Genomic DNA, 25,557 nt, shown 5'->3' with positions numbered 1-25,557 from the left:
CGTTCGTTTTATCATACGGTTCCAGAGGTGTTGACAGGCAAAACACTCCACCTCAGAAAATCTTCAATTTTGGAAGAGATGAAACTCAGTACATGCCTAGTTTCGATACGAAGACAAAATTTTTGTTTGTCAGAAACTCCTGCTGATACTCGAATGTTGTACGAACCTTCAGGGCCAAGTACCAATTTTTAACAAGGTCGGAACTGTTTTTTTTGGAAATAAGACTTGAATAATTTCCCCCCCCCCCCGATGCCAAAAGTTCTGATCGATTATAAGAACATGTAATATCCAGAAGTTGCAAAATTTCGGTTGTGGCTCTTATTTCGTTGATGCATTGAAGAAAATATTAATCAATTTCTTTTTTGAGCGGTTTCCTGTTGAAAAAATAGTTATATCAAAGACCAACACTTCTTGCAACTATGTTTTAATTTACACCCTGTATACCCTGATTTTGATTGTAATAATAAGTGCAGTCATCAATTTATTGAATCCGAAACTTCACGATCTTTGAAGTCTTTGGCATTAAAGGACTCTTCTATTTTTAGAAGGGTAAATAATTTTTTTGAGCAACAATAGAAAAGGGAATTCAAGGTTTCGTTAATTCTTTTTTGTTTACTTTCAAAAGAATGAAATGAATAACACCATCAAAAAGAGCATTCATTTTTATTTCAATGTCGAAAATTATTGAACGAAACTAAAATATATGGCAGTTATTACATATCTCACAATTTTTACCAATAGAAATCACATAAAAAACTAATTCTCTCAAATAGTTTACGTAAGCGGTCTCTCAGAAAACGTTAAATCTCCAGATATATGATGCAATTTATTATTTTTTCGCGTCTATCTTTATAATACCAAATTCGAAATTTTAATTACTTCAATCATTTCCTAGCATCATTAAAATAACTGAAGAAAAATAAGATAAACATGCACACATTTATGTTATTTTTTCAGTAAAAAAAATCAATTTTCCTAAACTTCGAATAAATTAACATTAAATTGAAACAATTTCAAAAGAGCGCAAAACAAAGAATTCTCTAATATTGCACTTTCCTTGTGTCTTTTTCGATCTCTGTAATCAAACATATCATACCTATTTATTTAATTTTAATTGTTTTTGGTCGTATCCATACAATCGCCTACAAAATTCGTTCGAATTGCAGTTTGAATAAAAACAAAAACCACAAACTGGCATAAGTAATAACAATTTTTTTAAGGAATCCCCTATAAATACTATTTTTCCCCCAAAATCTTACTGATTTATAGTAAAAAACGTGAAAAAAAATTCGAATCAATTCATCTATAATTCGAATGTAGAAAGTATCACTCAATGGCAATAGTTACATTTCGGATGGCACTTGACGCCGTTAACGCCGCACTGACAACCTCCCGAAGTGTCCCCCTTGCCCCCGGGGCCCCACCTGGGGCCTCTGGTAACCCAACAGATTTCAGTCTTGCACATGGAACATCTCAACCAATCACAGCCCCATTTCTTCATCATTATCACGTGGCACGTCGGACATTTTAAGGCTTCGCCGTTTTTCACCATCTTATCCAACATTTGACGTGTTTGTTTGGCGTTTTCGTCACAGTCCGCCTCTTCGGTCATCCGTTGTTGGTACTGCTTGCAATTCAGGCCCATGTGAATTGCCTGAGAGGAAAAATTCAGAATTGAATGATCACATTTTCAATCTAAAATTGTTTTCTATGAAATTCTTCATTCTTTCAGGGAAAGGTCAGTGATTCCTATCAATTTTTGATCGAAAATTGCCTATATGAAATCACCAAGATGGCAGAATTATCATTTCATTAAATTTAGAGAACGGTAAGAGGCGACGCAGGTTTTTGAAGTAGAGAAATCACTTTCATTCCATACCTATTTTAAGTAAAAATAAATATTTGGAACATTACCTGACAAGTCAAGCAATTAACTCTTCTGCACACTGGACACCGGAATTCATTGACATTATCTTCGAAGATGCACCAACCCTTACAGTCCGGTGTTTTGCAATGAAAAGATTTATCTATTTTATTCTCTGCCTGTGAAACAGACTTCGCCAAATGCTGATCGTAAACAGTTTTGGACACCAACGCTTTTATTTCTCGGTCTTGTAAGGCTATATTGCAGGAATAATCGTTATCTCTGTATGGACATCTGATTTCCGCTTCTTCGCTGAATTCAACAGTATGCCTACAAGAAAAATTCAAATTGTGAGAGATTCAATTGAGCCATTCAACTCCAGACTATCGAAAAATTGTTCTCACCTGACACATTCCTTACAAAATTGGTGGAGGCATTCCCTCAACGTTACACCCTCATTTGGCGGTACTTGGTTGAAGCATACAACGCATTCGAACGTTTCAGTATTGTGGACGATATCCTCATTGTCCAAATTCATCAATTGGCGGTAAGTTTGACCGCTTGGAGATGCTGGAGGTGCGCTAGGTTTGTTCGCCGAATGTTTCCTCTCTTTTTTTTGGGGAGTACTCAGACGAACCTAAAAAAAATTAATTGCTTGAATTGATCAAAGGGAACTTAATTTTTTTCTAGTGGTGATTTGTTTTTTATAATTCCTTGTGTTTCAAATATTGGGAAAGGAAAACTATGAAAAGGTAGGAATAATGCAAACACTTCCCAAATGATCAATATCATTGAATTTTGGTGCATCTTCAGTAATCAGCCTGTATAAGCGACATTCTATAGAACTCGTAGTTCCTGTAACACCTGGAGTGGGAATAGAAGGGTGCTGAAGTTATTAAAATGGGCACAACTAGACAGCTGTTTTTCTTCTTGAATATAATTTATTATGTAAGGGGACATTTGTTAAAGTGGGGCTTACCTGCACAATACTGTAGGGATTTTGAGTAGCGGTTTGATATTCGCAATAAAAATCCAAGAACAGAAGCATAAAAGATGTTTTAAAATGGTTTACTTGATTATCAACAGACATTCTGACATACATACGACGGTGTTTATTTCCATCTTGATATTATTTTCGTTGTCTTGAATTTCCAAAATATTATAAATTATAAAGAGGTAAAGTTTGTAAGGTGAAAAAACTTGACGATGATTTGATTGATTCCGTCTTTTTTGGAAATTTTTCGATAGTAACCTTTCGAGTAGATTATCTCTCAATAACAATAACCGTAGATGGCAATGTGATACATATTCTGAAAGAGCAACTCTTCTAGTAATTAATCTGAAAGTTTTATGGAGCTCGATGCAGCCGTTCGGTTTTGACGAATTTTTAATTGACCCCATCTTTTAGGCAGAACCGCCCTTGTTCAATACATTAATGCAGGCCCTTTCCTCATTTTTTTTTAATTATCTCAAAGTTCAACGAGCTTGGAAATTGTAAATAACTCGATTTGAAGAAAAAAATGGACAGTACTTACAGTGGCACATACTCCACAAATGTTACTATTGACGGGATTCAAAAGAGTACATAGGTGGCATTCCCATTCCACAGGTGTCCTGTTCGGTTTCAACGTCTTCACGTCGTACTCTTCAACATTTTCCGTCTCCCCCTTTTCCAGTTCCGGAGCGAACAGGGCCGTCGTAACAGTTTGCGTAACAACTTCCTTGAAAAAATGTTTTTCCGGCTTCACGTTCAGTGTTTCCGTTCTCTTATCCTCCGAATTTGACGAAGAAGCTGATGAACCTCCCGCATCTTTGTCTTCTTTTCGAGGAATTTCCACGGCCTTTGGAATTGCGTTTATAATTTTAGGACCGTCTGTTCTCGCTTCATTTTCTGATATTTCTGGATAGACGCCCGATTTTGATGCATTTATCTCTGGATACAGCCTCGGTTGATCATTTTTCTTTTCTTTGGGCGCTTCGTTTCTTTCCGCGTTTTGTGAAGATGTTGATGGCTCAGCCGTTTTCAAGGGTTTTTCTTGATTTTCAGTCGCTGCTAAATCTGGGAAGAATACGAAATTAGCTTAATGTATGATAGCATCTGAATTTCACGACTACGCTCTTCAATAATTGGTGGAGGAGCTGAATCTCACCTGGTGCTACGAGATATAAGAATATTGGACATCCTTCGGTGATATTATTATCCTTGAGAGTCGTCTTGTCATCTGTAGCCAGTTCCTTACCCAGAATCCACCTTTGTACGTCCACGGGGATCTCAAACTCTTTCTCAACTTGCTTTTTCAACTCTCCAACAGTTTGCTCTGATCTCACTTGGAATGGAAACGGTCCTCTGTGCGAAACCTTATCTTCTACGTACATATCGACGCTGAAAAATCAAAACAAATATCATCCAATAATATGTGTTGAAAAAAAAAACGAAAAAATAGATAGAAAATGAAGAGATTTACGTTTACATAGAACAAATCTAGCACGAATTTATTTTTCGTCATATTCTTGCCTAGTCTCCACTTTCATCAGGTACTATATATAAAAAATTTACCTGAATCCGTCCTTTTCAATTTCTTTCTCTTCCGAACTGGATTTTTGCCTTATCACAGAGCAGTTCACCCTCAGTTGGGCTAATTCTTTGGCGAAATCAGCGGCTTGGGTCAGGTCTCCCTTAGCAATGGCCACTTCCAATTTTCGTAGCAATCTGAAATGAATATTTCATCAATAACTCATCGAAGTCACCTTTCGTAAGGAAAAAACCCAAAAATGGTGGATGCGCTTAATCCACAATTCCCAACTATAAATCGTTCGAAAGAATATGGAAAGTTGTTACCTGTTTATCTCAATAGTATCCTTGTTCTTATTCTGCAACTTCATCTTGCTCAACGTGTTCTTCATCTCGGTGAGATTCTTCGGCATGTTGAAGAACAAACTCAGTTCGTCATTTTGGGCCAGATTCGCGTATATCCTAGCGGCAGAACTGCCGTTTTGGTCGCTGTAGATGTCTTCGAAGTCTTGAACTTTCATAGGCTCGAAACTGTTCTTCTTTTTGACCATGGTGGTAACGTTGGCTCTCTTGGATGGTTCCGGTGGTTTGGGAACGACAGAGGCGGTTTGTGCTGAAGATGATACCTTAATCGGTTTGGGATCGGAGGTTTTCTTGACTTTGATATTTTCGTAAATGGTTTCTTTGGTACCTATCAGTATTGAGACTACTTTTTCTTCGATATTATCCACCTTTTTCTCGTCTTGTTTGATCATAACTGGTATTTTAGAAGGAATGTCTTCAACTTCCTCATTGTCAGTGTCGGATGAATCAACATCGAGAACAGGAATCGTAGTTTCGATTTTTTTCACTTCTAATTCGGGTTTTTCGGTGATGATCTGTTGTTTACTCTGTGCTTTACCAGGATATGCTTTCTTCGGTAAAGAATTCTTCATTTCGATCAACATTTTCTTGAGTTTCTCCCGTTCCTCTTTTCTATCTTGTGTTTTGTTGGAATTCTCACTCGAAGCACTTGTATAAAGGTCTGTCTTCTTGTTTTTAGCCGAGGTCATATTGCTCAAAGCTGAGAATCCTATCTGGGTCTTCGATCTTTCTAGAATACGTTCATATTGGTTCTGATTGGTGTCTTTGGTAGCAAAACTCTTATCGCTTTTCTTCAAATTTGGACTGGCTGAAAGTTCATCGAAGTAGGGTTTGATTGCCGAGCAAACGTGGCAAATAATTCTCCAATATTCGTTTTCCACGTAGCATTTCGGGCAGTTCCAACTCTTCCTTTCAGCCTTGGGGGTATCTGGTTTTTTGACAACACTAGCACTCTCCGATTTCATGAGGGGGGCCATGGTCGTCTTTTTTTCATTATTTATTTTATTGTCTATCATTTCCAATCGTTTTTTGTGCGATTCCAATAATGTTTCTTGTTTTTTCTTCGTTTCCTTGGAGGAAGATTTTCCGAAATAATCTCTCTTCTGGGTTGATCCGAAAAAGGCAGTGTTTACCGTAGCTTTGGTCACGTTGGTGATGGCATTGAACTTAGCTATTAGGTCCCTCGCCGATCTTCTCTTAGGGGTCACCCAAGAGTCCGTGTCCGTTTTATTATTGTCGTCCTTAGGTTTCATGAACTCTGGCATCTCTTGGAAACTATCAGCGTTTTTCATTTTTTCCCTTTGCAGAATTTCAGCTGCTTCCCTGTCCAATTCGCTTATATTCGCCAGGAGAGACACACCGGATTTTCTCTTGTCTTCTTTCTTTTTTTCCATTTTATCTTCTTTCTTCGTCTTCGAGCTCAAATCCACAGATGAATTCCTGGTGAAGGACACTTCGGGTAACACATCTATGGGTTCATACTTGTTATCTAGGGAAGATTTGAAAAATTCCCTCTTCAAATGCGCTGCTGCTGTCTCTTGTCTCTTATACCAAGGCTTCGAATCTTCTGAAAGTTCTTTGGAAGAAAAAGGTGAACACTCGGAATAAATATTCTGTTCCTCGTCCTTCACAGGTTTGAGAATACCATGATCTAATTTTAGAGAATCATTCGAAATTACATCCGAGGAACTGGCTGATTCGAGGATGCCATTCAGTGAATTCAGACACTTGGTTTCGAGTTCTGTATTGCGGTTGTTCTGGCTTTGAAGAGGATCATCCAGAAGGATGGAGTCCCTGTTCGATTTAGTCTCCTGGGATGAAGATTTTCCGATGAAATCGAACAAGTAACTATTCGTTGATTTATTACGAATAGTTTCGGAACTGGAATCTTCGCTCCTACTGGAATATTTTCGGCTATTCTCTTCTGTTGTCGTATATGATTGGCTGGTTACCTTATTGTTTTCCTCAATTGTTCTTTCGTTGATTTGTTCGCTTCTGAACGAAGTTATTTCACTTTGCTGAGATAATGAGGATTCCGATCTGATAGTAGAATTTTGTTCTGGGGGTTTAGGAGCTAATCGTTTAGTAGTTTTCTTCAAACTAGCGTTGGAGTCCTCTGTATTCCCAGGAGGTTGTGGCGCTTTCCTTTTACCCTTCACATGGACGTAAGCACCGGCCTTTTTCACTTTCGAGGAATCACTATTGGTCCTTCTGTGAAATCCTTCTTCTCTAGATTCTTCTTTCAATGCAGGCTTCGTCATGAGTGGTAAGCTTTTGCTATTTTCTTCAGTGGAAGAAACCGTCTTCAATAGAGTCTCCCTGCCGAAGAAAAGGTTGTATTTTTTTCTCAAAGTCAAATTTTTATCCTTCTCCCTACGTTGATCCCTTTGTTTGATCCTCGCCTTATAAGTGTCAGTCTCGGGAGACGGAGGTATTTTTTTGTGCTTCAAATTGTTGGAGTACGCGCTCGGTTCTACGAAGGAAAACGAAGCCACTGTCCCTGAACTCTGCACAGAACTGAGGCTTTCACAGCTGCTCGAATTATTCGTCTTGTCCGAATTCAAAGATTCCCGCGATGCTGCACTTCCAGAAGGTCTGAGCCACTTGAAAAAAGAGAAGATCCCACTGCTCCTCTTGCTGTTTGTTGATTCGCTGCCAACACTTTGTTTGCCATTATCCGGGGATGATTTCGGATCCTTATCGTTCATATTTTGCGATATTCATATCGCAAAAAACATCCTTATTGTAAAGTCGAAAGTTAGGCTCTGCGAAAAAGATTATTATAAACAAAGTGTTTCCCACCGTTTGACGCGAAGATGTTAATTCGTTTAAGGCGTTCAGGCACTCAAAAGGTTAAGTAGGGAATTGTTAATTCGTTATAAATAGAGAGGCAATGTTTCAAACGTCCGACTTACCAAAATCGCACTAACCATAATCAAATGAAACTCTAAGTCTTCATTATAATCGCATGATGTTTGTCTAAGGATACTATAAAGTATATTTCTGGACTTTACGTATATAACTGACTGAGTGAAAAGTGCGCTGGTCCCGACTCTTGATTCAAAGAGTTAAATTTAAACTAAGTTGGATTCGTTGACTTGTCACTTGGGCCTGAATTTTCTATTCGGTAAAAAACATCGAAAATAAAGCGCCGGACATCATCTTCTAGATGTAATTTTATGCTAAGCGCGGGAATTTTTTGTTTTTCTTCGAATGAATTTCCGGCCTAAGGTATTCGGATGAATGTAAGTTCTCAAAATAAATCGGGACCTTGAGGACGTACAAATGTAAGTTCTTTGTCTTTGATATTTGGATGCATTGAATGATTCGAGTTATTTTTATTAGTTTTTCCTCTCGTAACTTCAATAAATTTCTAACACCCTCGTTAGTCTCAATACACCATTCATACTGTTCAAAATTTTTACTACCTGGGGGAGGTCTTTATTGAGACATGCAATATTTATTTCCGAATTCCATTTCTTTATTTCTTAAACAAATGAATATAGAAAAAGATCGAGAAAACTGAAAATAAAATAATGTAGTGGTTTCACAAAAAGGATTAATTGAAATTCAATAGAATCGTCGATAGTTGTGGAAGAAATCGAAGATAAAAATTCATAACATCCTTTAGATATCATGAAATATGCACCTAAGAAATTCTGAACTGGTTTGATTTCAACCGATATGGAAAAAATTATTTTTCATTGCATAATAATGTCATACTTGTGGGTTGTCTCAATTCATAAAAATCATTCCACTAAAAAAATATAAGCTTTTCGTCAAAAATTGGGTTCACTTCTCCTTTTTTTAGGAGAGTGCATTCAATAGTTCGAAAAATAAACGAATTTCACGACTTTTCAATTATTAGTAAATTCTGCGCATCCGCCAAATATAGTCTTCTACTTGACCCCCATGACATTGTATCCTTGAAATAAAAATGCAACACCTACACAGAAAGAACGGTAAAGACAATTATCTACCCAACATCTATTAAAGACTAGAGAAAAAATTGTGTTTTACAGCCAATCAAGAGTAAAATAAAAAAAAAATTCCATTTGAACTTATTAATTCGAAATCGATAAATGTGCGACATTAATTTGAATGAACATTTTGTTGGATCAAACGGCCGTATGTATATTAAATTTTGTTTGCATATGTGTATTGATTTGTGCGTGTCTTAATTACAAACGCTTATCGTTAAAACCACTAATTCGTAATCAAGTCTCGTAAACCAAATAAAACAATAGGTGAGGTGCTGTCAAGGATTACTAGCACTTTTCATTTTCGTTTCAGTTAATTGGGGACCTGCGCAGAGAATGGAAATTTCCATGCATCAGTTTGCTGGCATTGGTCGCGGTTGGTAACATTGAATGTTAGTAAACGAACGAATGATGACTATTTGATGTTGAAAGTGTCAAACAATTTCCTTTGTTCTAATCGAATTATTGAAAAGTGAATTTCGAAAATAGTTTCTTCGGTTGTGTTAGTGTTTTTCGACAGTTTAAAATGTTTTCTGACTTTGATGATTCTGAATCTGAACTCTAGCTAACGGTGGAAAGTAGTGTTTTGGCGTCTGTTTCTTCTAGACTTAAGTGTTATAAATAGTGGATTTCTTTGAACGTTTTTCAACTACAAGTTCGCATTTCTGTTGACTATAAGCGAGTAGAAACAATAGAAACTGTGGTTTGTTTTCGGTTTCATCTTGATTGTAATGTGCCCCAACGATTTATTGAGCAAGAAATCAGTGGAGCGTACCTTGGTGTCATCATATAATCTTGTTTATTGGAAAAGAAAAGGAATATTCTTGCATCCCACAGCAATGTTTAAGAACTGTTTACCGAGTAGTGCTAAAAATATAAGACTTTGTACAATATAAACGACATTTTTCTGTTGAGACATTGAAATAACTATTTAAGCTATTTATTGGAAACAAAAATCTTCAACATGAAGTTACTTGAAAGTACAAGATTCGAAACCATAAATAATGCCTTATTCTTCAAAACTGAAGACTGTAATATAGTTGGAAGGATTGAAAGTTATTCCTGCAAAATGGTGGGAATCGACAAAATTCTTTACAAGAGGTTCAATCCTGAAGGTGTACACCCTAATGATTTACAAGCTTTATCTCCACCACAGGGCTTATCTCCAGGAAGTTCTCATTACAGCAGCAGTATCCCCAGCGATGAAGATGGGTTACTGTGCGATACCATCAGTCGAAAGACTCTTTTCTATCTGATCGCCACACTGAACTCAGCTTTTCCAGATTATGACTTTATGAATGTCAAGGTAATCGAATTCTCCTCAATAGGATAAGTTAACACCAGCATATCTTCCAAATCAACTTCATACAAAGAATCATTAGAACCAATTTGAATTGTGTGAGAAATTAAAGAATTCATTTTACTGCTCATACCTAGTTACTCATTTGTGATAACGATTGATTTACTTTGCCAGTTAAAATCGAAATTCCATAATTTTTCAATAAAATATTCATTTTGAGTTGCAAGCTTTTGTTCTTGAGGTCAACGATTTGGTATTTATTGATTGGGTCATTGATCTCCGTTGTGAAAAAATGAATTCATTTCCTGATTTTGAATGGCGATTGTGATTAGCATGAAATTATGAAAACATGGTATGATTACATTTTGCTATTCATGAGATGTTGATAAGGCATCTTGTGATTCATTTTAAAGTTGTTATCTTGTTTTGTGCGGAATTTTCCACTGTAGGTGCATGAAGAACGTTGAAGGTGACAATGAACTTCAAATAGAACAACAAGATGTTTATTCACCTTGTAACAATTGTAAGTCATGTGAAGAAAATTATGTGTTCGGTATTCTTCTTTCGCGAGGTGCATCGCCTTTAGAAACAGCCTGTATTTTCATTATATGTAGGTACTGGAGTTGTAGCCTGCTCAAACATAAACATGTAAAGATGGTTGTAGAGAAAATGACAATCAACTTTTTATACCGGACTGTTGCTTATACGGGGTGTTTAATAAAGATGCGGCTAAAATGCAGGATATAAACGAAAATGCTGTATAAAAAATTGAATGTTATTCATTCAGGTGCATGCACTTTTTTGAAAATAACGAAGATACAAATTGTTTGAATAGGACCTTGTCAATGAATAAGCGAAATCCCTCAGTCAAATGGCAAAGTTTTTTCTTCGAATCCCATTGGCGTAAGTAACAATTTTTGTCTATTTTTTTAGAGCGACGACTTCAGCAAAGAGCCGTCTCGGCAATGGGTCGCAAATGCGATCGATACGCAGCTGATCGCCACAGTAGGCGAACAGTACCGCGCCCTAGGCCCGGCTCTGTGGAGCGCCCTCGACGACGAGATATGTCTCCCTGAGTGCGACATATTTTCATACAATCCGGACCTGGCATCCGATCCTTTCGGAGAGGACGGGTGCCTCTGGAGCTTCAACTATTTCTTCTACAACAAGAAGTTGAAGCGCATCGTGTTCTTCACGTGCAGAGCTTCGAAGTGAGTAAAAAAAATTTAAACCACCGTTACCGCCAACTTGATTCGCAGTATGGGGTCATGAGACGTAAATGAGATTCAGTCGTAGAGGAGGAAAGCCTCAAAAAAGCAAAAAAGGGATTGAGAAGGGTCAATTTTAAATATTGAGTAAGAAAAAATGATTGGGTGAAAAAAATTCTTCGAAACGAGCTATAATTGAGCCTTTTTCAAAATGGAACGTGAACTGAAAAATTCCTTTCCCAACACTCCTGAGAAATAACAACAGCTCAGTAGAAATCAAAATGCAGTTTGGTACTTCAAACGATCGGTTTAAGCCTATTACCTGAAAAAATTACTTTACTTAACTTGACTAACGTTTTAGAGTCGTGCAAACTGTGCAATAAATTTATTTGATCTTTATGAATGATTTATGGTAGAGATGGACCGATAATTTGAAATAGAAAAAATTCTTTTTCTTTGAGAAATTCGATAATTTTTTTACATGTAAAAAAACCAGAGACAATGCTTCTGTATTTGTTTCCATTTTACTAAATAATAATCCTTGATTGGACTGAAACATTCCAAATGATGCAACTCAGGATTCCTTATTTTGTTCCAGTCCTTTATACACCATGGATTCAGGTTTTGGAAGCGATTTCACAATGGATGAAGATGAGTTATATTATTGAACTTCCTGTTACTTATGTGTATCTTATATTTAGTTTGTTCAGCCACTTTGCTTCTTCTGGATAGTTTTTAGTAGTAGTTTTGACATACTTACCCCACATTTTGTTCAATGTCGTATTTAATCCAAGAAAGAAACTCAAGTCAAAATTATTCACTTTGAACTTTCCCTTCCTTTGGAAATATATTCACTGAAAGGTCGACTCGTAGGTGATTATTTGCTGATATTTCAATGTTTCCTGTTGTGATAACAAATGAAACCACACCGTTTCGATTTGTTATTGTAATGTAGAGAGAAGTAGTAAAACATTGAAATAAAAAAGTTTGAATTTGTCAAAATATGGTTGAATCAACTCTTATTTTTGCTGACATTCTGCCATAAAACGTGATGGAAAAAACAAGATAAATGCAGTATTTTCAGGAAGTAAACTCAAAATAATTTTTTACATCTTTGAGGAAGCACTCTTTTCAAGATACGAAAAATTCGGAAATGAAGAGATCTGCAATGAAAGATTGTTTGAAACAATCTTCATCTAATCCAGAATAGGAATTTTGTGAGAGCAGTGGTAAAGATGAAGCTGTATTATTGTTTTTTAATGCGATTCGGAGGATTAATTCTATTTTTTGTTGTCATTAATGTTTGTTAACAAAATGTGGGAATCTCTGTAGAGGATAACTTATTTTCACCTAACAAAAATAGTATACAATTTCTTATGCTGTAGAATAACTTTTGTTTTATTCACTTGTGTGGATAAAGTTTAGCATTATTTTTTTTACTGGATTATGGTTTGAAATATGTCACTATTTATTAGAATTCATAGCACAGTTATGTTGAGTTACTAAATAAATATATCGTTGACCTTGAGATCTTTTTTTTTTACCTAACCTGCCATCTAAAAAATCATCAAGTAAGTAACTTTATCCCCTTTTCAAGAAGAATGTAATGCTTCTCATTTCTTTATAATTTTCTTAAAAATCTAGGTATATGGAAAAAACTTTTAGAAAATATGGGAAACATATTTTATTCATAAAGAAACAACATTTACTTGCTAACTTAGAAGGAATTTACAATACACATTAGCCTTTCTTTTAAGTTAAGATATCTATGTTTAATTATCTAACAAATAAAATTAAATAAATATTTCAAGTTATAAGTAACAAGCAATAAAGTCTCTAACTAGATTAGATAATACTTTTTTTGATTTCAACAAAAATGTTTACTGCAACATTTATAGAGAATTTTCATCATAATCCCAAGACTTAATTTGAAATTAGAGAAAGTTCGTGGTATTAAAGGAACATATATCAATTATGAAATAGTTGTGTTGTTTGAAAGATTTATAAAATGGACGAAAATAACATTAGTTCAAGATTAGTCAGTAGTTTAAAAATAGACAAAACCAAATTAATACCAAATAGAATGTTTTAAAACCAGTAAAAGAATAAAAAATAAGACGCACCAGAATTTACATTATATATCTGTTTTAGTAGGAAATAGAATCTTTTATGTCATCTTTAATAATAAAATTTATCATATTTAACATTCTGTTCAGCTTCAAAAGATTGATTGTAATTTATTTTTATTAGAGAAGTATAATAGAATTGTAAATTTCAAATATACCCATCAAACTGCAAAAGATTCAAAATAGAAATTTCTATAATAGTCTTTCGTCATTAAAGGAATTTGACTTGTATACATCTAACAGACTTTTCTCAAATAATTTATCTGTACATCATAACATCGGAACTTTGGTACATACATATGTAAGCATCACATAGGAGTCTACGAGCATGTTCTGGTAGGAACTTGTCGTTTGGATACTCTTCATGGAGTTCCCTACATACTCCTTCATCTGATAACCATCTTGAGATGTCTGGACATGCCACCATCTCTGGAATATTGTACCCGTTTCTCTCTCCTGAAATTTCGGAATTTTATCTAACGAAAAGAAGAAAGAAAATGAACTTACCTTTTCTGTCTGCCATCGAATCAAAGAAACACCAGGGCGCTTCATGGCCCACTCCACACTTGACAAATGCAACATAATGTGACGTTTCAATGCAAATGACTGCGAAAAGCTCCATAAATAGTCTTGGGGGTTTAACATGGTTCTCCATTATTGTAAAATCGTAAGACACATCCAGAGGTTCGGGTAAATGGTGTATTCGTTTCTCATGCCGGTGAGCTGTTTTGAGGCACACCTCGCAGAAGGCTGTACTTGCTAAACCTGCATTATTGAAATCGAAGCATTCTCGACATTCATAACGGGCAACTTTTCCACAAACTATACATTGTCTGGGTGCTGCAATGATCAAAAGTTATTAAATAACGAATCAATTCTAGGAGTTTTTGGTTGTCTGATACTCACATTCCTCAATGACATCTGTAACGTCTAACAATTGTGAAGGTAAAATCCTCGGATACATTTTGAAGTTTTTCCCGAACCTAGGCATCTGGATGATCAAACAAGAAGGTACTTCTTTCAGTTTGATATTACTAGTGAGAAAACTTTGCTCAAAAAGTTGTTGAACAGTAGGTAAAGTCAAATCGGCGTCTTTTTCTACAAACAATTGATAATGAAAAGCCTCTTGACCAGAATTCAATTTCAAGAAAGGGTCCGCTTTCAGTATTTGAGCTAGAAGGGAATTTAGGAATTCTTCTGGATCTTTTTCCTCGCTTGTTAAACCCGATACTGAACTAAGACGGTCTAGGAGTTTTCTCAGGTTCATAACATGTCCAGCACTGACATAGAGGTTTTTCCTCAGAGGATTAACTATTTCTTCCCTGAGGACACGTTGCACCTAAGAATTGATTAATTATTGCCTCTTATTCCGTAATCTAGAACTGGATAAAAATTTCTCACCTCCTCATAGTCGGGAATATCATTAGGCCCTTTCGGTCTGAACAGAAGACTGTCGAATACTCCAGTGAACGTAAACATTGAAAATAGAGTAACATCCAAATAGCAAGAATTGTGATGTCCTTGAATACCTTTGTACTTTCCACAAACAGCCTCTACATCTTCTTCTGTGGGCATGCACAAAGGTGCTACGCATCCCTTTATAATTGTGCAATCTCTCTGAAAAAAAAAATGGGTTTTTATATAGGTACTAAAAGATGATTAGCTGAGGAGGATTCCAATTTTTTAGCACGAGTTCAATTCCTCAGATTATTACTGATTGAGTAGTCTAATTGGATTGTGGACAAATACTCACATTGTCAATCAAACTATCCAAAGGTTGATGAACAGGAGTGGGCAATCCATCCTGAAATCTAGAATCTTTATGACACTGCTGGATTGGGACAAACAAAGCTCTTTTCTCAGAACAATTGAAGAGTCTATCACCATTATGCGTGCCATCTGTTAACATCAGAGGCAAATTTTCCGGATCATTTTCCAACTCGACACCGGCAAGAATGAAATTCGTTCCATTTTCGATGCCAAGCCACCTTATAACACCATACAGAGGTTCCTCGGTAACGTCATTTGAAATTTCCACCAGCGTTCCGATAGTAATATCGTTGTTGGGGGCTTTTTGAAGTTCCGAGTATTTGGGTTTATCACAGTTTTTCGACGTGCACGCCTTCGCTAAAGCTTCACTTTTTTCGTTTATTTCTAGAACGAACAGCGGCAAATTATTAATTATGTCCTCTTCCACTTCCTTAATATTAGCATAAATATTTTGGTTTAATTTTTTTTTGGAAGATGCGTAATAATCGTTCGTGTTATCGAAATCGAACCTGTGGTTGAAATTTTTTCTTCTACTTAGAGACATTGTTTTCGAATCTATAGATATTCAGTACGAACTTTTTAACGACTTCAGATTACAGCAGATCATTTAGTCGATCTCTACTCAGCCACATGTTAACATCTCCGAAGATTCACTAAAGTGAGAACCTCGAAATAGAACGGCTAATTTCTGAGTTGATTCGAAACCGTATTTATTTTTGGCACAGCGCGACGTATTGAGATCATTCTCAATCATTAGGATGCTAAAGAGTAGGAAGAGTAAAATAATCTAATATAGGCAACATAAAACTAGTTAATTGCCCATAATTCAAATGAATTACCGAACAGAGAAGATGAAAGAAACACATGAAGAAAAATAGAATTGCATTTGCATCATTAATAAGTAACAAAGTTTTCAGCAGAAAATTTGTTTGTAAGTTTGATCACGAATAATTTCGATAAAGCATTCTAAATGAGAAACGATCGAAATGGATAACGTACTTGGCCCAAAAATAAACGTTAAATCAGAGATCCATGCAAAAATTTGAGCGTCATATTACAAACAGTTTCACGTAAAAAAAAACATAAAATGTACTAATCTAAATGCAAAACAATAATTTTGAACCAAATTATGAAAGCTTCATTATAAATAAATTCAATGTGATGGAAAATTCCACAGGAAAATTATATTACTGTTCAATCACTTTTCAGTATAATTTCTTCGAATTATTGGATTAATTTAATGTTCCACTTACTCTTATTGTTACCACCATTTCGAGATTCAGTACCAAATTTCTTCTTCATTGTGGGTAATGTTCCATTTTCCAAAGATTGTGTTCCTGCTCCTAAACTTCTACTTTTTCCGTATTTAGGCGCTTCCCCATCAATTTTCTTGCCGTTCAATTTTTTGCAGGTCCCACTATATTCTCCCTTCTTATCATGATTGTCGTATTGGGAATTACCTAGTATATCAATGAGATCCAACTCTGATTTATTTCTGATTTTTTTCTTCGAATCACTCTCGTGAATCAAATAGGCCTTATCTCGTGGGATGATCGAATTATTGTCAAAATCGTTATTCGAATTCGTCGACCTATCTACGTCCAACATATTTTGCAATGAAAGAGAATTGCGTATGTAGGTTGTACTCTTATTCGACAAATTTGTGTATTCCCCATATTTCGTTATTATTTCTTCATGCTTGTGAGGCTTTTCGAGTTCTTTATCACGCAGAAATAAATTCGATATGCTTTTTTCCAAGCAAACATCCAAATCTGATTTTTTCGAAGTTTCTTTGGAACAAGTCATGTTTATGGGGTTTATTTTTTCAATTGTTACAAAGACGCCTTTACCGGGTTCACAAGTAAAATATGGAATACCGGCGCAAAAACCATCACATTTATTTTGGTCCCTCTTTTCCTGTAATAAAAATATTAAAAATTTTGAGAGATGTCACCTCATCCTCAGGAATTGGATTGCTTGCTTCTTTCCAGATTCAAAATTGATTTAATGATAGAACAGTATATTTTCTTTGCAGGGACGTAACACAATTTTGTTCTGCCTTTAATAATAATTTGATATTTCAATATATGTATATATTTTTGCTTGCACTTTGGAGTAAATATATAGAATTCTTATCCTATAAAAGCCTTTGATTGAAACATTTTTTTCGTGAAGTCTCTTTTCAGCACTCGACTGATGCTTGCTCGAAATCAGTTTAGTGTTTCGGTCAACGGCAGTTGCGTGCTGGAAAGTATGACTTTTCGCACTTGTTAAGAAGAAAACAGCTTTTCCAGATAAATATATTCCTGATGATTTTCAAGTTGAGTTAATAATTTTGGAACATTCCACAATTCAGTATGTATCAACAGTACCTGAAAATAAAGTAGATACGAGATTTCCTCGTGAACACTTGTAAACTTTACTTGCAGACATGAAACTACAACATACGGAATATTCCTCAGTCTAATTAAAATTTGCAAGTTCACTTCAGGAAATAGGAATGATTAATGGCGATTAATCATACAAGGAATTAATCAGAACTCCACAAAAAGGGAAATGTTTACTACAAAATCATGATAATATAATCCACTGATAACTGACTGGAAAAAAATTAATAAATCCGTCATGCATGTTATGTAGAAAAAGATTGATTAGGAAAGCGTTAAATTGTTTGGATTTATTACGAAATTAACTGACTGGAACCACTGAAATGGATTTCAAGAATATAAAAACAGAAGTATTCCGACAAAACTTTTATGTCATGCTCCAATTGTTTTGCTAGATGTACTTGAATTATCTCTTCTCACTGAATATGAATATATGTGATAATTCAGTTTACACCTCAAAAAAAATGGATAAAGTGGATTTGCCTATTTTACTTTCAAATCATTCTGGTTCAGCAACAAAAAAAGATAATGTGGACAGTGAGTGTCATAAATCTTGTAAAGAAATAAGTCATCAAATATAAATTCATATTCCGATAATAATCATCATGAATGTCTCACTGTACATCCAATGGGTGGAAGGGGATTGTTAATTTCTTGAGATCATTTGAATATATGGAAAAAACAAGTAAGAGCATGCTTAAGTCATCTATTTACTTACGTGTAGCTGAACACCAATACATCTACCAATTCCTTTAACAACACCTATATATTTAATAACACCAAGAGCAACATCATCATTGAATGAAACTGCAACAGTCATATCTTTTGTTATGGTCGCTAACTTCTCACACTTTTCCCTGTTTTTAGCCAATTTCACTCTTTCCTGAGGTGGTATCGATGAAAGAAAAAATAGAATCTTTTCTTCCACTGGTGCTATTTGGCTTCGCTTACAGATAAATTGGAGGGTTTCCCAGCTTTCCCCATCTTTTAGAATTTTTATAAGTACTTCACCATTATCAAGGGATCCCATTATTTTAACCATTTGCCCTACATAGGCAGTCCTCTCCTTGTTACCCTTGCCATCCTTGAGGAGGCAGTTCTCTATCAAAACCCCACAAGTTGGATTTTGTGAGTTAGCGTAGGAATACATGTTTGTAAATATTAAATGAGTTGCAAGTGACTCACTAAATTTCACTATAACAGATCAAATTTGTAGCAGCAGATTTGAATATTTTTTCACAGTATTTTGTTCACATATTGTCACGTCAATTTTGAAGATTACTAAGAAATAATAATTGCTTTAGGGTATTTCACAAATTTCCATATGAATTTCAAATATTCATCAGCAACAGTGTTGGATTACGCCACTAACATGAAATATCGAATCGGATTACTTATTTGTTGATGAAATTTATTATGACAGAACGTGAGTCAGAAAAGTGAGTTCAAAATATTGGGTGTGAATGATCTACGATGCTTTGGATCTACACGAGATGTCAATTTTCAGATCTACCAGAAATGAAAACCACAGAGTAACAGTGTTACTCAGAGAAAGAGTAGAGTGTTCTGTGCTCAGAGATAACCTCTGGTGTTACTCTTTGTAAACACCATAGAGCAAGAAAATAATTAGTAAACCTTATGTTCCCATAGAATTCGAAAAAAAAAATGTAATAATATACAGGGTGATTTTATAAGCGAACGTAGAACTGCCCATAATAGAATGTTTCACCAAAATTACCAATTTTCAAATGATCCTATACAATTATTCAGATAATCTCGAATGTACAAAAGAATCAGTCTCCTCTTTTATTTCTAGATTTTTTATATTATTTAGTCCTAGAGACCAAGTTCAGTCCATACAGAATTTTTGTATTTGAAATGATACAAACCTCAAATGTTTAAAATTTTCTTTGACACTCACCTTTCAGATTACCAACACTTGTACATCCACTTGTGGTACTTTCACCAGTTTTTTCATTCAAGTGAAATTGCAGTAGGAAAAAAATTAGATAAGATATTCTAGATTTATTAACTTTTATAACTTCACTTTCAATCTATCTAAATTATGATCTCCTTCAGTTAAAGTATGCTGATTATTTTGATTCTATATTATTCAAGTGTTTCGATAATTATTATATAAATAAATAAAGCACATGTTATTGAATTGCTTCTTTCATCCTATAATCCTATGACATAACAGTCTTTGGTACAACTCTTTCTTTAAGTACAAATTCTCTCATCAATTTCTGAGATTTTGCATGCACAAAGGCTCCTCAGCAGTAAGATGGCATTTGAAACTTCAACATATTTTATCTACATATTAAAGAAGGTATTCTCCAGACAAACTTCTAACACCCGTTTTTCACCTGAGCCATCTTTAGACAAAGAAACAATCCACTCGGCTTGTAGTTCAGTTCACCCGCATTTGAAATCACTTAACGAGAAGAGGGGGTGGTGTTAGTGGTGTTAAATATCGATGTCATTCACCTCCACCCCTTACTGTTACTTCTCTGAATAAAGAGTTGTCTGCCGACAGAGGGGATGTTTCAATCGAAGGCGAATCAGGCAAACTTTCAGAGTTCCTTCTCTCCGGTTCAACAGATTCCTCCTCTGCTTCAATTTCAGTCTCTTCTTCTTTTTTCCCGACGGTATTGTCGGTTTCTTGCTCTTCCTCCTCTAGTATCGTTTGTGTTACTTCTTCAGAAGAGAGGTTTTTTCCAAGTTTAACATCCTGAAATAAAAATTTAAGTCAGTTAAACTCTTCAATAAGTTTCAACTAGTCCTTACCTGTGCTCTTACAGAAGACATCCCCTCTGGTGAATCATCTTCTCCGCAAGGCCTCAAAACCAGATAAAGAAGAAGATCGGAAAGGGATATTATTCCTATAACTTTATCTTCGTCATCTACAACTACCAATCTATGGACCTGAAAAACGTTAAATCTTTAAGAATGAAAGGGTCGTGATTTCCTCAGCCACTCACTTCAGCCCTAACGATTTTCTCCATTATAGTGAAAAGAGTTTCATCTAATTTACATTTATGTACACCCTCGAACCATTCGTTCCTGTGTTCGTTAGCTTTCTTCAAAGAAACATCCAAATCGTTATACGTCTTTTCGGCCGCCAAATTCTGCGAAAAGAAAGGTTTTCCATGTCGGTTTCTTCATGGTGCATTATCAATCAACTTACTATAACATCAAATTTGGCGTAGATATCTTTTAGCCTGCCTTGAGAGTCGACTATGGGCAGTGCTGAAACTCGCCTCTCGACGAATTTCTTTAAGGCTAAGATGATCGAAGTATCTTCACTAGCTGTCTCGATATCATCGTATGTACCTATTCTCAACTCCCTCAATGTTTTATTCATATAACTCGGTTTTGGTAACTCGTTAATCTGGAAATGATGTTGAATAGTTTAATATACTTCTTTCCTAGCAATTGCGGAAAGTGATACCAGGTCGAGGAAAAGGATTTTCATCATGAGTTAGGAAGATTATACAGGGAAATAGGTAAAAACGCACGTGAGTAGAAAAAAAATAATTGTTAGAACAGCTGTACCCTTATCAGTTCGAAAAAATCAAATAATGGTAGAATGAAACATTAAACCTCCCGAAGAAAAGAAAGAATTTAATAAAAGCAACTTAAAATATCCCAGTTTTGTTCCATATAACTTAACAAAAGCCATGATGAAGAGAAATGTATACGTGTATTGGTATATCTCAAAAAATTGAGGTAAGTCCTTGAAAGTTTTAAAAGTTTAATTGTACGAGGCAAGTAGAAGTGTGAAGCAATTAAGCTGAGGTTAAGAGGTGTCAATAATCAAGTGTTAATTTCTCTAATTAACGATAGGAGTGATGAGAACAGAAACCTTGAAGAGAGTGTTCTAATTTAATTTGATTTCGAGGAATAGAATGTACAGTTTATGGAAACAAAAGTATAAATTTGAGAGATTTTGGGAAAAAAGTGGATGGGAGCACCTTAACCTTCAGCTAGCAAAATTGTATTCGAAAAGGGAGTAAAAACATCACAAAAAAGTTACTCACATACAAAAATAGGAATCTAAGTATCCTTTTATGCGTAAGTATGTACAGCACGTTTCCTGTATCGGGATCGATGACAGGCAACCTGTGGATTCTGTTCTGTATCAAAGTTCTGATCGCTTCGTATAACGACGCATCTGGACCTATGTGAATCAGCGGTCTCTGATCCTGGAGCACCTTCCTCCAGGTGTCCAATTTGTGTTCTTCCAATTCCTCCATAGTGACACTAGACGATTTATAATACATCCTCAGGATTTTGATGAAATCCGTGATGGTCAGCATGCCAACGAACTCCTGCTTTTTGCTGTCCCATAGCGGGGCGGCCCTCACACCTGTCGATGAAAACTATTGTAAAAATCTGCATGCCAAGAGAGGAGAATCGACAGGATAAATGTTTCGATCATACTAAAACTGTATCTCTCAGAGTGCGTTCATCAAGCTGATTTACTTATTTTTGATCACCAAACAAGCGAAAGATTTTTAGAGCTTCAACACCTCAAATAATCAATATCCAAGTTAAATTCATAAACTTTTATTCCCTTCAGAAACACTTAACTATGTAGAAAAATATTGGAAATTTAACAGGCATGTCATAATATTATTTATGGGAAAATATAGAGATAATTTACAATTGAACTAATTCATTATTCTCCTGGCTAATATAGCATCTTAGCCTTTAAATTGAAGCGTGCCAATTGACCAAAAACGATTGGCCAACAAAACGAATTGGCGGTCTTCAGAAGAGATAACAACCTGGATGTTTTCGCCAGTCATAAATCAATGTTATTGAGGAAATTCTGGCTCGAACTTATATTAAGTCTCTTTTGTCCCTGCGACCCGACCGATCTAATCGATATTTTGCATCTTTTCTGGCCCGGTTTCAAGTTTTAATTGGTACACTGCAACTGATGTAAGGGGCAAGGAGAGCGGAAATAACAGGCAATATTTTGGTTCGTCTAATTGATGATTGAGTGGAAAGCACTCGGTCTCAGTACATGCCCCAAGTTTGTCCCTCGAACATTCTATGATGTTGAGGCACTGCCGTCTTTAAGGGCTATAGACGACAGAGGGCTGGGATATTTATTCAATTATAAAGCTCCTTGCATCCAACACAAGTTGTTTATTGATTTATTCATATTATCATATTATGAACAAGTTGAACAGAGGATGGCAAACTTCAATTTTTTGCCCTTTTTCATTTAGCGAGTACGTTGATCAAGATGATGGATTGAAATATGTCTTTTGAAGGAATTACTACGCTAAGCCCCTTCCCTCATACAAGGTCTAAACACTGCGCACATATTTAGAACAATGAGGAATTCCTTGATCAAGAGAACGACTGAAGACTGATGAACATAAATTGTGCAACAATCACTGAGACCCTCTCATACGGGTTCCCCAAAAGAAAACTAATTCAACTTCCTGATTGACTTGTAACATGTTTACGTTAGCTTGGAATTCTATGCACTTCATGCAACTGATTGAAATACATTAACCGAGCTCAGTGGGAAATTAAATTCAGTTCGGCAATTTCACAGCGTCATGGATTTCCCATCGATACACACACACATGCCTCAATTATAAATATAGGTATGAGTAGTTGGAGACGAGGCTTCTTGGTATTCGTCCATTTCTTGAGAGTAATACGTGCAAAAACCCTATTCAATATACATATCATGTCTTCTTCGAATTACCAATATTCGTGAAGACACTTTGATGGAATATGTAGAATTTGCGATCAGAACTTTTTTCTCTTAATACTCACCGTTGTAAACTAATGCGAAAAACGCCTTTTTCACTAGCAGTTGAGTATCGAAAACCACCAATTTCGCCGATGTAGGTATGAGGTCGTAGCATTTGTGGAACTTGAAGAATTTGACGAAGATTTGCGACTCATCTTCCTCTGAAAAAAAAAACTTGATAAGTTCGTGAATAGACATGTCTTCTTCTAGTGCAGAGAAGTTCACTTGAATTCACTTTATCGACGCAAAAAGTGATCATAATCTATGGGTTTCACGATCATTTTGACATTTATTATTCACTTGTAATTTACGTCAACGATTGTCTATCAAACCTTCATCAATCTCTTGTGATTTACGGGCCATAAGTCAATGATCGTGACGAAGTCTACCGATTTTGGTCAGGATAAATCCAGCCGTTTTTTCGAGTTTTCGAAATTCACCAGAATATCGGGTCCCCGTTTAGAAATTTTTTGCTCTTCAGGTCTGGGGACTTTTCGAACGAGTTCCATTTCAGCTTATGACGAAGAGTATGTTCTTTTCGCAAAAAAATCGCGATGCATCTACATCCTTTATAATGGGGAATTCTCCTCAATTTGGGTTATCACTGCATATGCAAGATTAAACTGGATAATTATGAGTTTCATTCATGATTTTTTTCAAATGCACCGCGAAAACTATTCAAAATCATTCTTCAAATATGGGGTTTTAAAATTTAAATCGCTTGGTTTCAAGTTTACGATTTGGCAACAGCGCCTACTAGAAAATGAAAAGAACAATGCCCGATCAGCTTGTTTATAAAATAACATCTGTTGATTTGAAGGCGCGTACTTACTGGCGAGCCTCAACTGTAACCGGCAATAAAAATCCCATAAAATTTTACGACCTTCCTCGTTCGTCGCAGAATTCATAGACAGCCATCTTTGTCTATCTCATCAAGATAATGTATTTGTTGTCCTTTATTATCAACGCATATTTCAGTCGATGTTGCCAACTTGTGCAACTGAAATGAAAAGCTTTAAATTTTAAATACCCATTTTTATTTTTCATTTTTAAGTCAAAGATATCTCATGAAAAAGACATCATTCTCTTCAGAAGGAGTATTCCCTATTACAGTTTTTTGGGAGTGGATCCTCGACGAAATCATTGTAGAAATGAAATTCTTTAGTAGATTTCTTGATTTCAGAAGATGCTCGACTGAGCAGATTTCTTTTATTCAGATCACTCAACGGCGCGACACCTGCTGTCAATTTTCCTAACTAGATTTAGTACTAAGTTGATTTTATCAAATTAAGAAAGTATTAGGCGTCTTCATGAATACAATAATGATGCGTCGAAGCCAGTGTAGCTTGTTTACGAGAGTCTTCGTGTAGAACTACGACCGCAACGATACCTTTCTCCAAAATATCCGCCAGCCACTCCTTGTAGGACTGGGACACGTCCTCGAACTCCTTTATCTGATCCAAACTCCAGACTTCGTCGTCTTCCGGCAAGGTTGGCAGCACTATCCTGAGCACATGGTTCGAGTAGCAGTGAAGCCGTATCATCACCCAGCAATCATCACAGAAAGACACTCTTAACGCTGGTGGCGGGAACACTTCGCCCGAGCCATTGCGTGCAGTCTTCACTGTCATCGATAGACAAAGGGCGGAAGGCACTCAACGTTTTTTCAGGGGATTATCGATACACGAGGAAAGCGGTACCATCGCGGGCCGAGGAAAGAATTCAGAGTGGAATGGAATTTGAGGAAAAAAATCTCTAGGCACCTTTAGTCATCGATGCTTTTTTTTTTTGGAAGGGACGTATGTCAAGTGACACCTCAATTTGAAGGTCTTTCAATTACCTATTCGATGATACAAACTATTGTGGGTTTTGTTCATATACTCCATTCACATTTATTTTAGCAGTCGGTTGGCCATGAAATAATTTTCTCAAGTTTTTGTAACTAGAACGGAGTTAGGTTGGCACTCATGAAATGTCGTTAATGTCATAACGCCGTTGCCACAACTGATATCAATTTTTATTACGAAAATGCCGAAAGTGATTGAAAAAAGAGACAGGTTTTCAGGAAGAGCTATTTAGAATTCAGGTCCGCTCATTCAAATAGTTATACACTGGTCCCTGATATTCTAAAATCCACAATACGTCAGACGGTAGCGGACATATTCAATGTAAGAGAATCTATATAAGGTTTCATCTGAATCTAAACGACTTATATTTCAGCTGAATATTTCCACAATCAGAAAGATTGTGAATGAAGAGGATGACAAA

General features: G+C 35.8%; 4 protein-coding genes across 6 annotated transcripts in view; 1 reads left to right on the top strand and 3 right to left on the bottom strand.

Annotated features, from left to right (window-relative positions):
* Positions 1–646: 646 nt before the first annotated feature.
* LOC123310898 lies at positions 647–7,792 on the bottom strand. Of its 2 annotated transcripts, none has more exons than XM_044894585.1 (8): positions 7,655–7,792; positions 4,704–7,504; positions 4,422–4,574; positions 4,015–4,247; positions 3,400–3,923; positions 2,269–2,501; positions 1,915–2,194; positions 647–1,654 (listed from the first exon to the last, which is right to left on the bottom strand). In XM_044894585.1, the coding sequence occupies exons 2-8, from the start codon at positions 7,445–7,447 to the stop codon at positions 1,331–1,333; spliced, it is 4,491 nt and encodes a 1,496-aa protein (XP_044750520.1). In that variant the 5' UTR covers positions 7,448–7,504; positions 7,655–7,792; the 3' UTR covers positions 647–1,330. The 2 variants fall into 2 exon arrangements, with proteins under 2 accessions (XP_044750520.1, XP_044750521.1); XM_044894586.1 differs by having other exon boundaries at positions 3,400–3,917.
* Positions 7,793–7,886: 94 nt separating this feature from the next.
* Positions 7,887–12,755, top strand: LOC123310899 (repressor of RNA polymerase III transcription MAF1 homolog). Its single transcript, XM_044894587.1, has 4 exons — positions 7,887–8,026; positions 9,033–10,025; positions 10,953–11,230; positions 11,826–12,755. The coding sequence occupies exons 2-4, from the start codon at positions 9,684–9,686 to the stop codon at positions 11,893–11,895; spliced, it is 690 nt and encodes a 229-aa protein (XP_044750522.1). The 5' UTR covers positions 7,887–8,026; positions 9,033–9,683; the 3' UTR covers positions 11,896–12,755.
* A 141-nt stretch (positions 12,756–12,896) lies between these two features.
* LOC123311474 (ubiquitin carboxyl-terminal hydrolase CYLD) lies at positions 12,897–18,946 on the bottom strand. Of its 2 annotated transcripts, none has more exons than XM_044895487.1 (7): positions 18,229–18,946; positions 16,377–17,040; positions 15,107–15,507; positions 14,755–14,970; positions 14,260–14,692; positions 13,861–14,193; positions 12,897–13,809 (listed from the first exon to the last, which is right to left on the bottom strand). In XM_044895487.1, exons 1-7 carry the CDS (start codon positions 18,658–18,660, stop codon positions 13,613–13,615), a joined length of 2,676 nt encoding a protein of 891 aa, XP_044751422.1. In that variant the 5' UTR covers positions 18,661–18,946; the 3' UTR covers positions 12,897–13,612. The 2 variants fall into 2 exon arrangements, with proteins under 2 accessions (XP_044751422.1, XP_044751423.1); XM_044895488.1 differs by lacking the exon at positions 18,229–18,946 and adding an exon at positions 17,496–17,634.
* A 574-nt stretch (positions 18,947–19,520) lies between these two features.
* LOC123312161 (5'-AMP-activated protein kinase subunit gamma-2) overlaps positions 19,521–25,557 on the bottom strand; it is a 69,414-nt gene continuing 63,377 nt past the window's right edge. Inside the window, exons 8-13 of the mRNA XM_044896418.1 lie at positions 23,313–23,450; positions 21,551–21,879; positions 20,698–20,901; positions 20,492–20,638; positions 20,298–20,435; positions 19,521–20,241 (exon numbers count right to left, since the gene is read on the bottom strand). Coding sequence (XP_044752353.1) covers positions 19,990–20,241; positions 20,298–20,435; positions 20,492–20,638; positions 20,698–20,901; positions 21,551–21,879; positions 23,313–23,450 — 1,208 coding nt within the window. The 3' untranslated portion in view covers positions 19,521–19,989. The remainder of the gene's footprint in view (positions 20,242–20,297; positions 20,436–20,491; positions 20,639–20,697; positions 20,902–21,550; positions 21,880–23,312; positions 23,451–25,557) is intronic.

The sequence above is a fragment of the Coccinella septempunctata genome, chromosome 4 (genome assembly GCF_907165205.1).
Source record: "Coccinella septempunctata chromosome 4, icCocSept1.1, whole genome shotgun sequence".
NCBI lineage: Eukaryota > Metazoa > Arthropoda > Insecta > Coleoptera > Coccinellidae > Coccinella > Coccinella septempunctata.
This window is presented reverse-complemented; position numbering and strand designations above follow the sequence as displayed.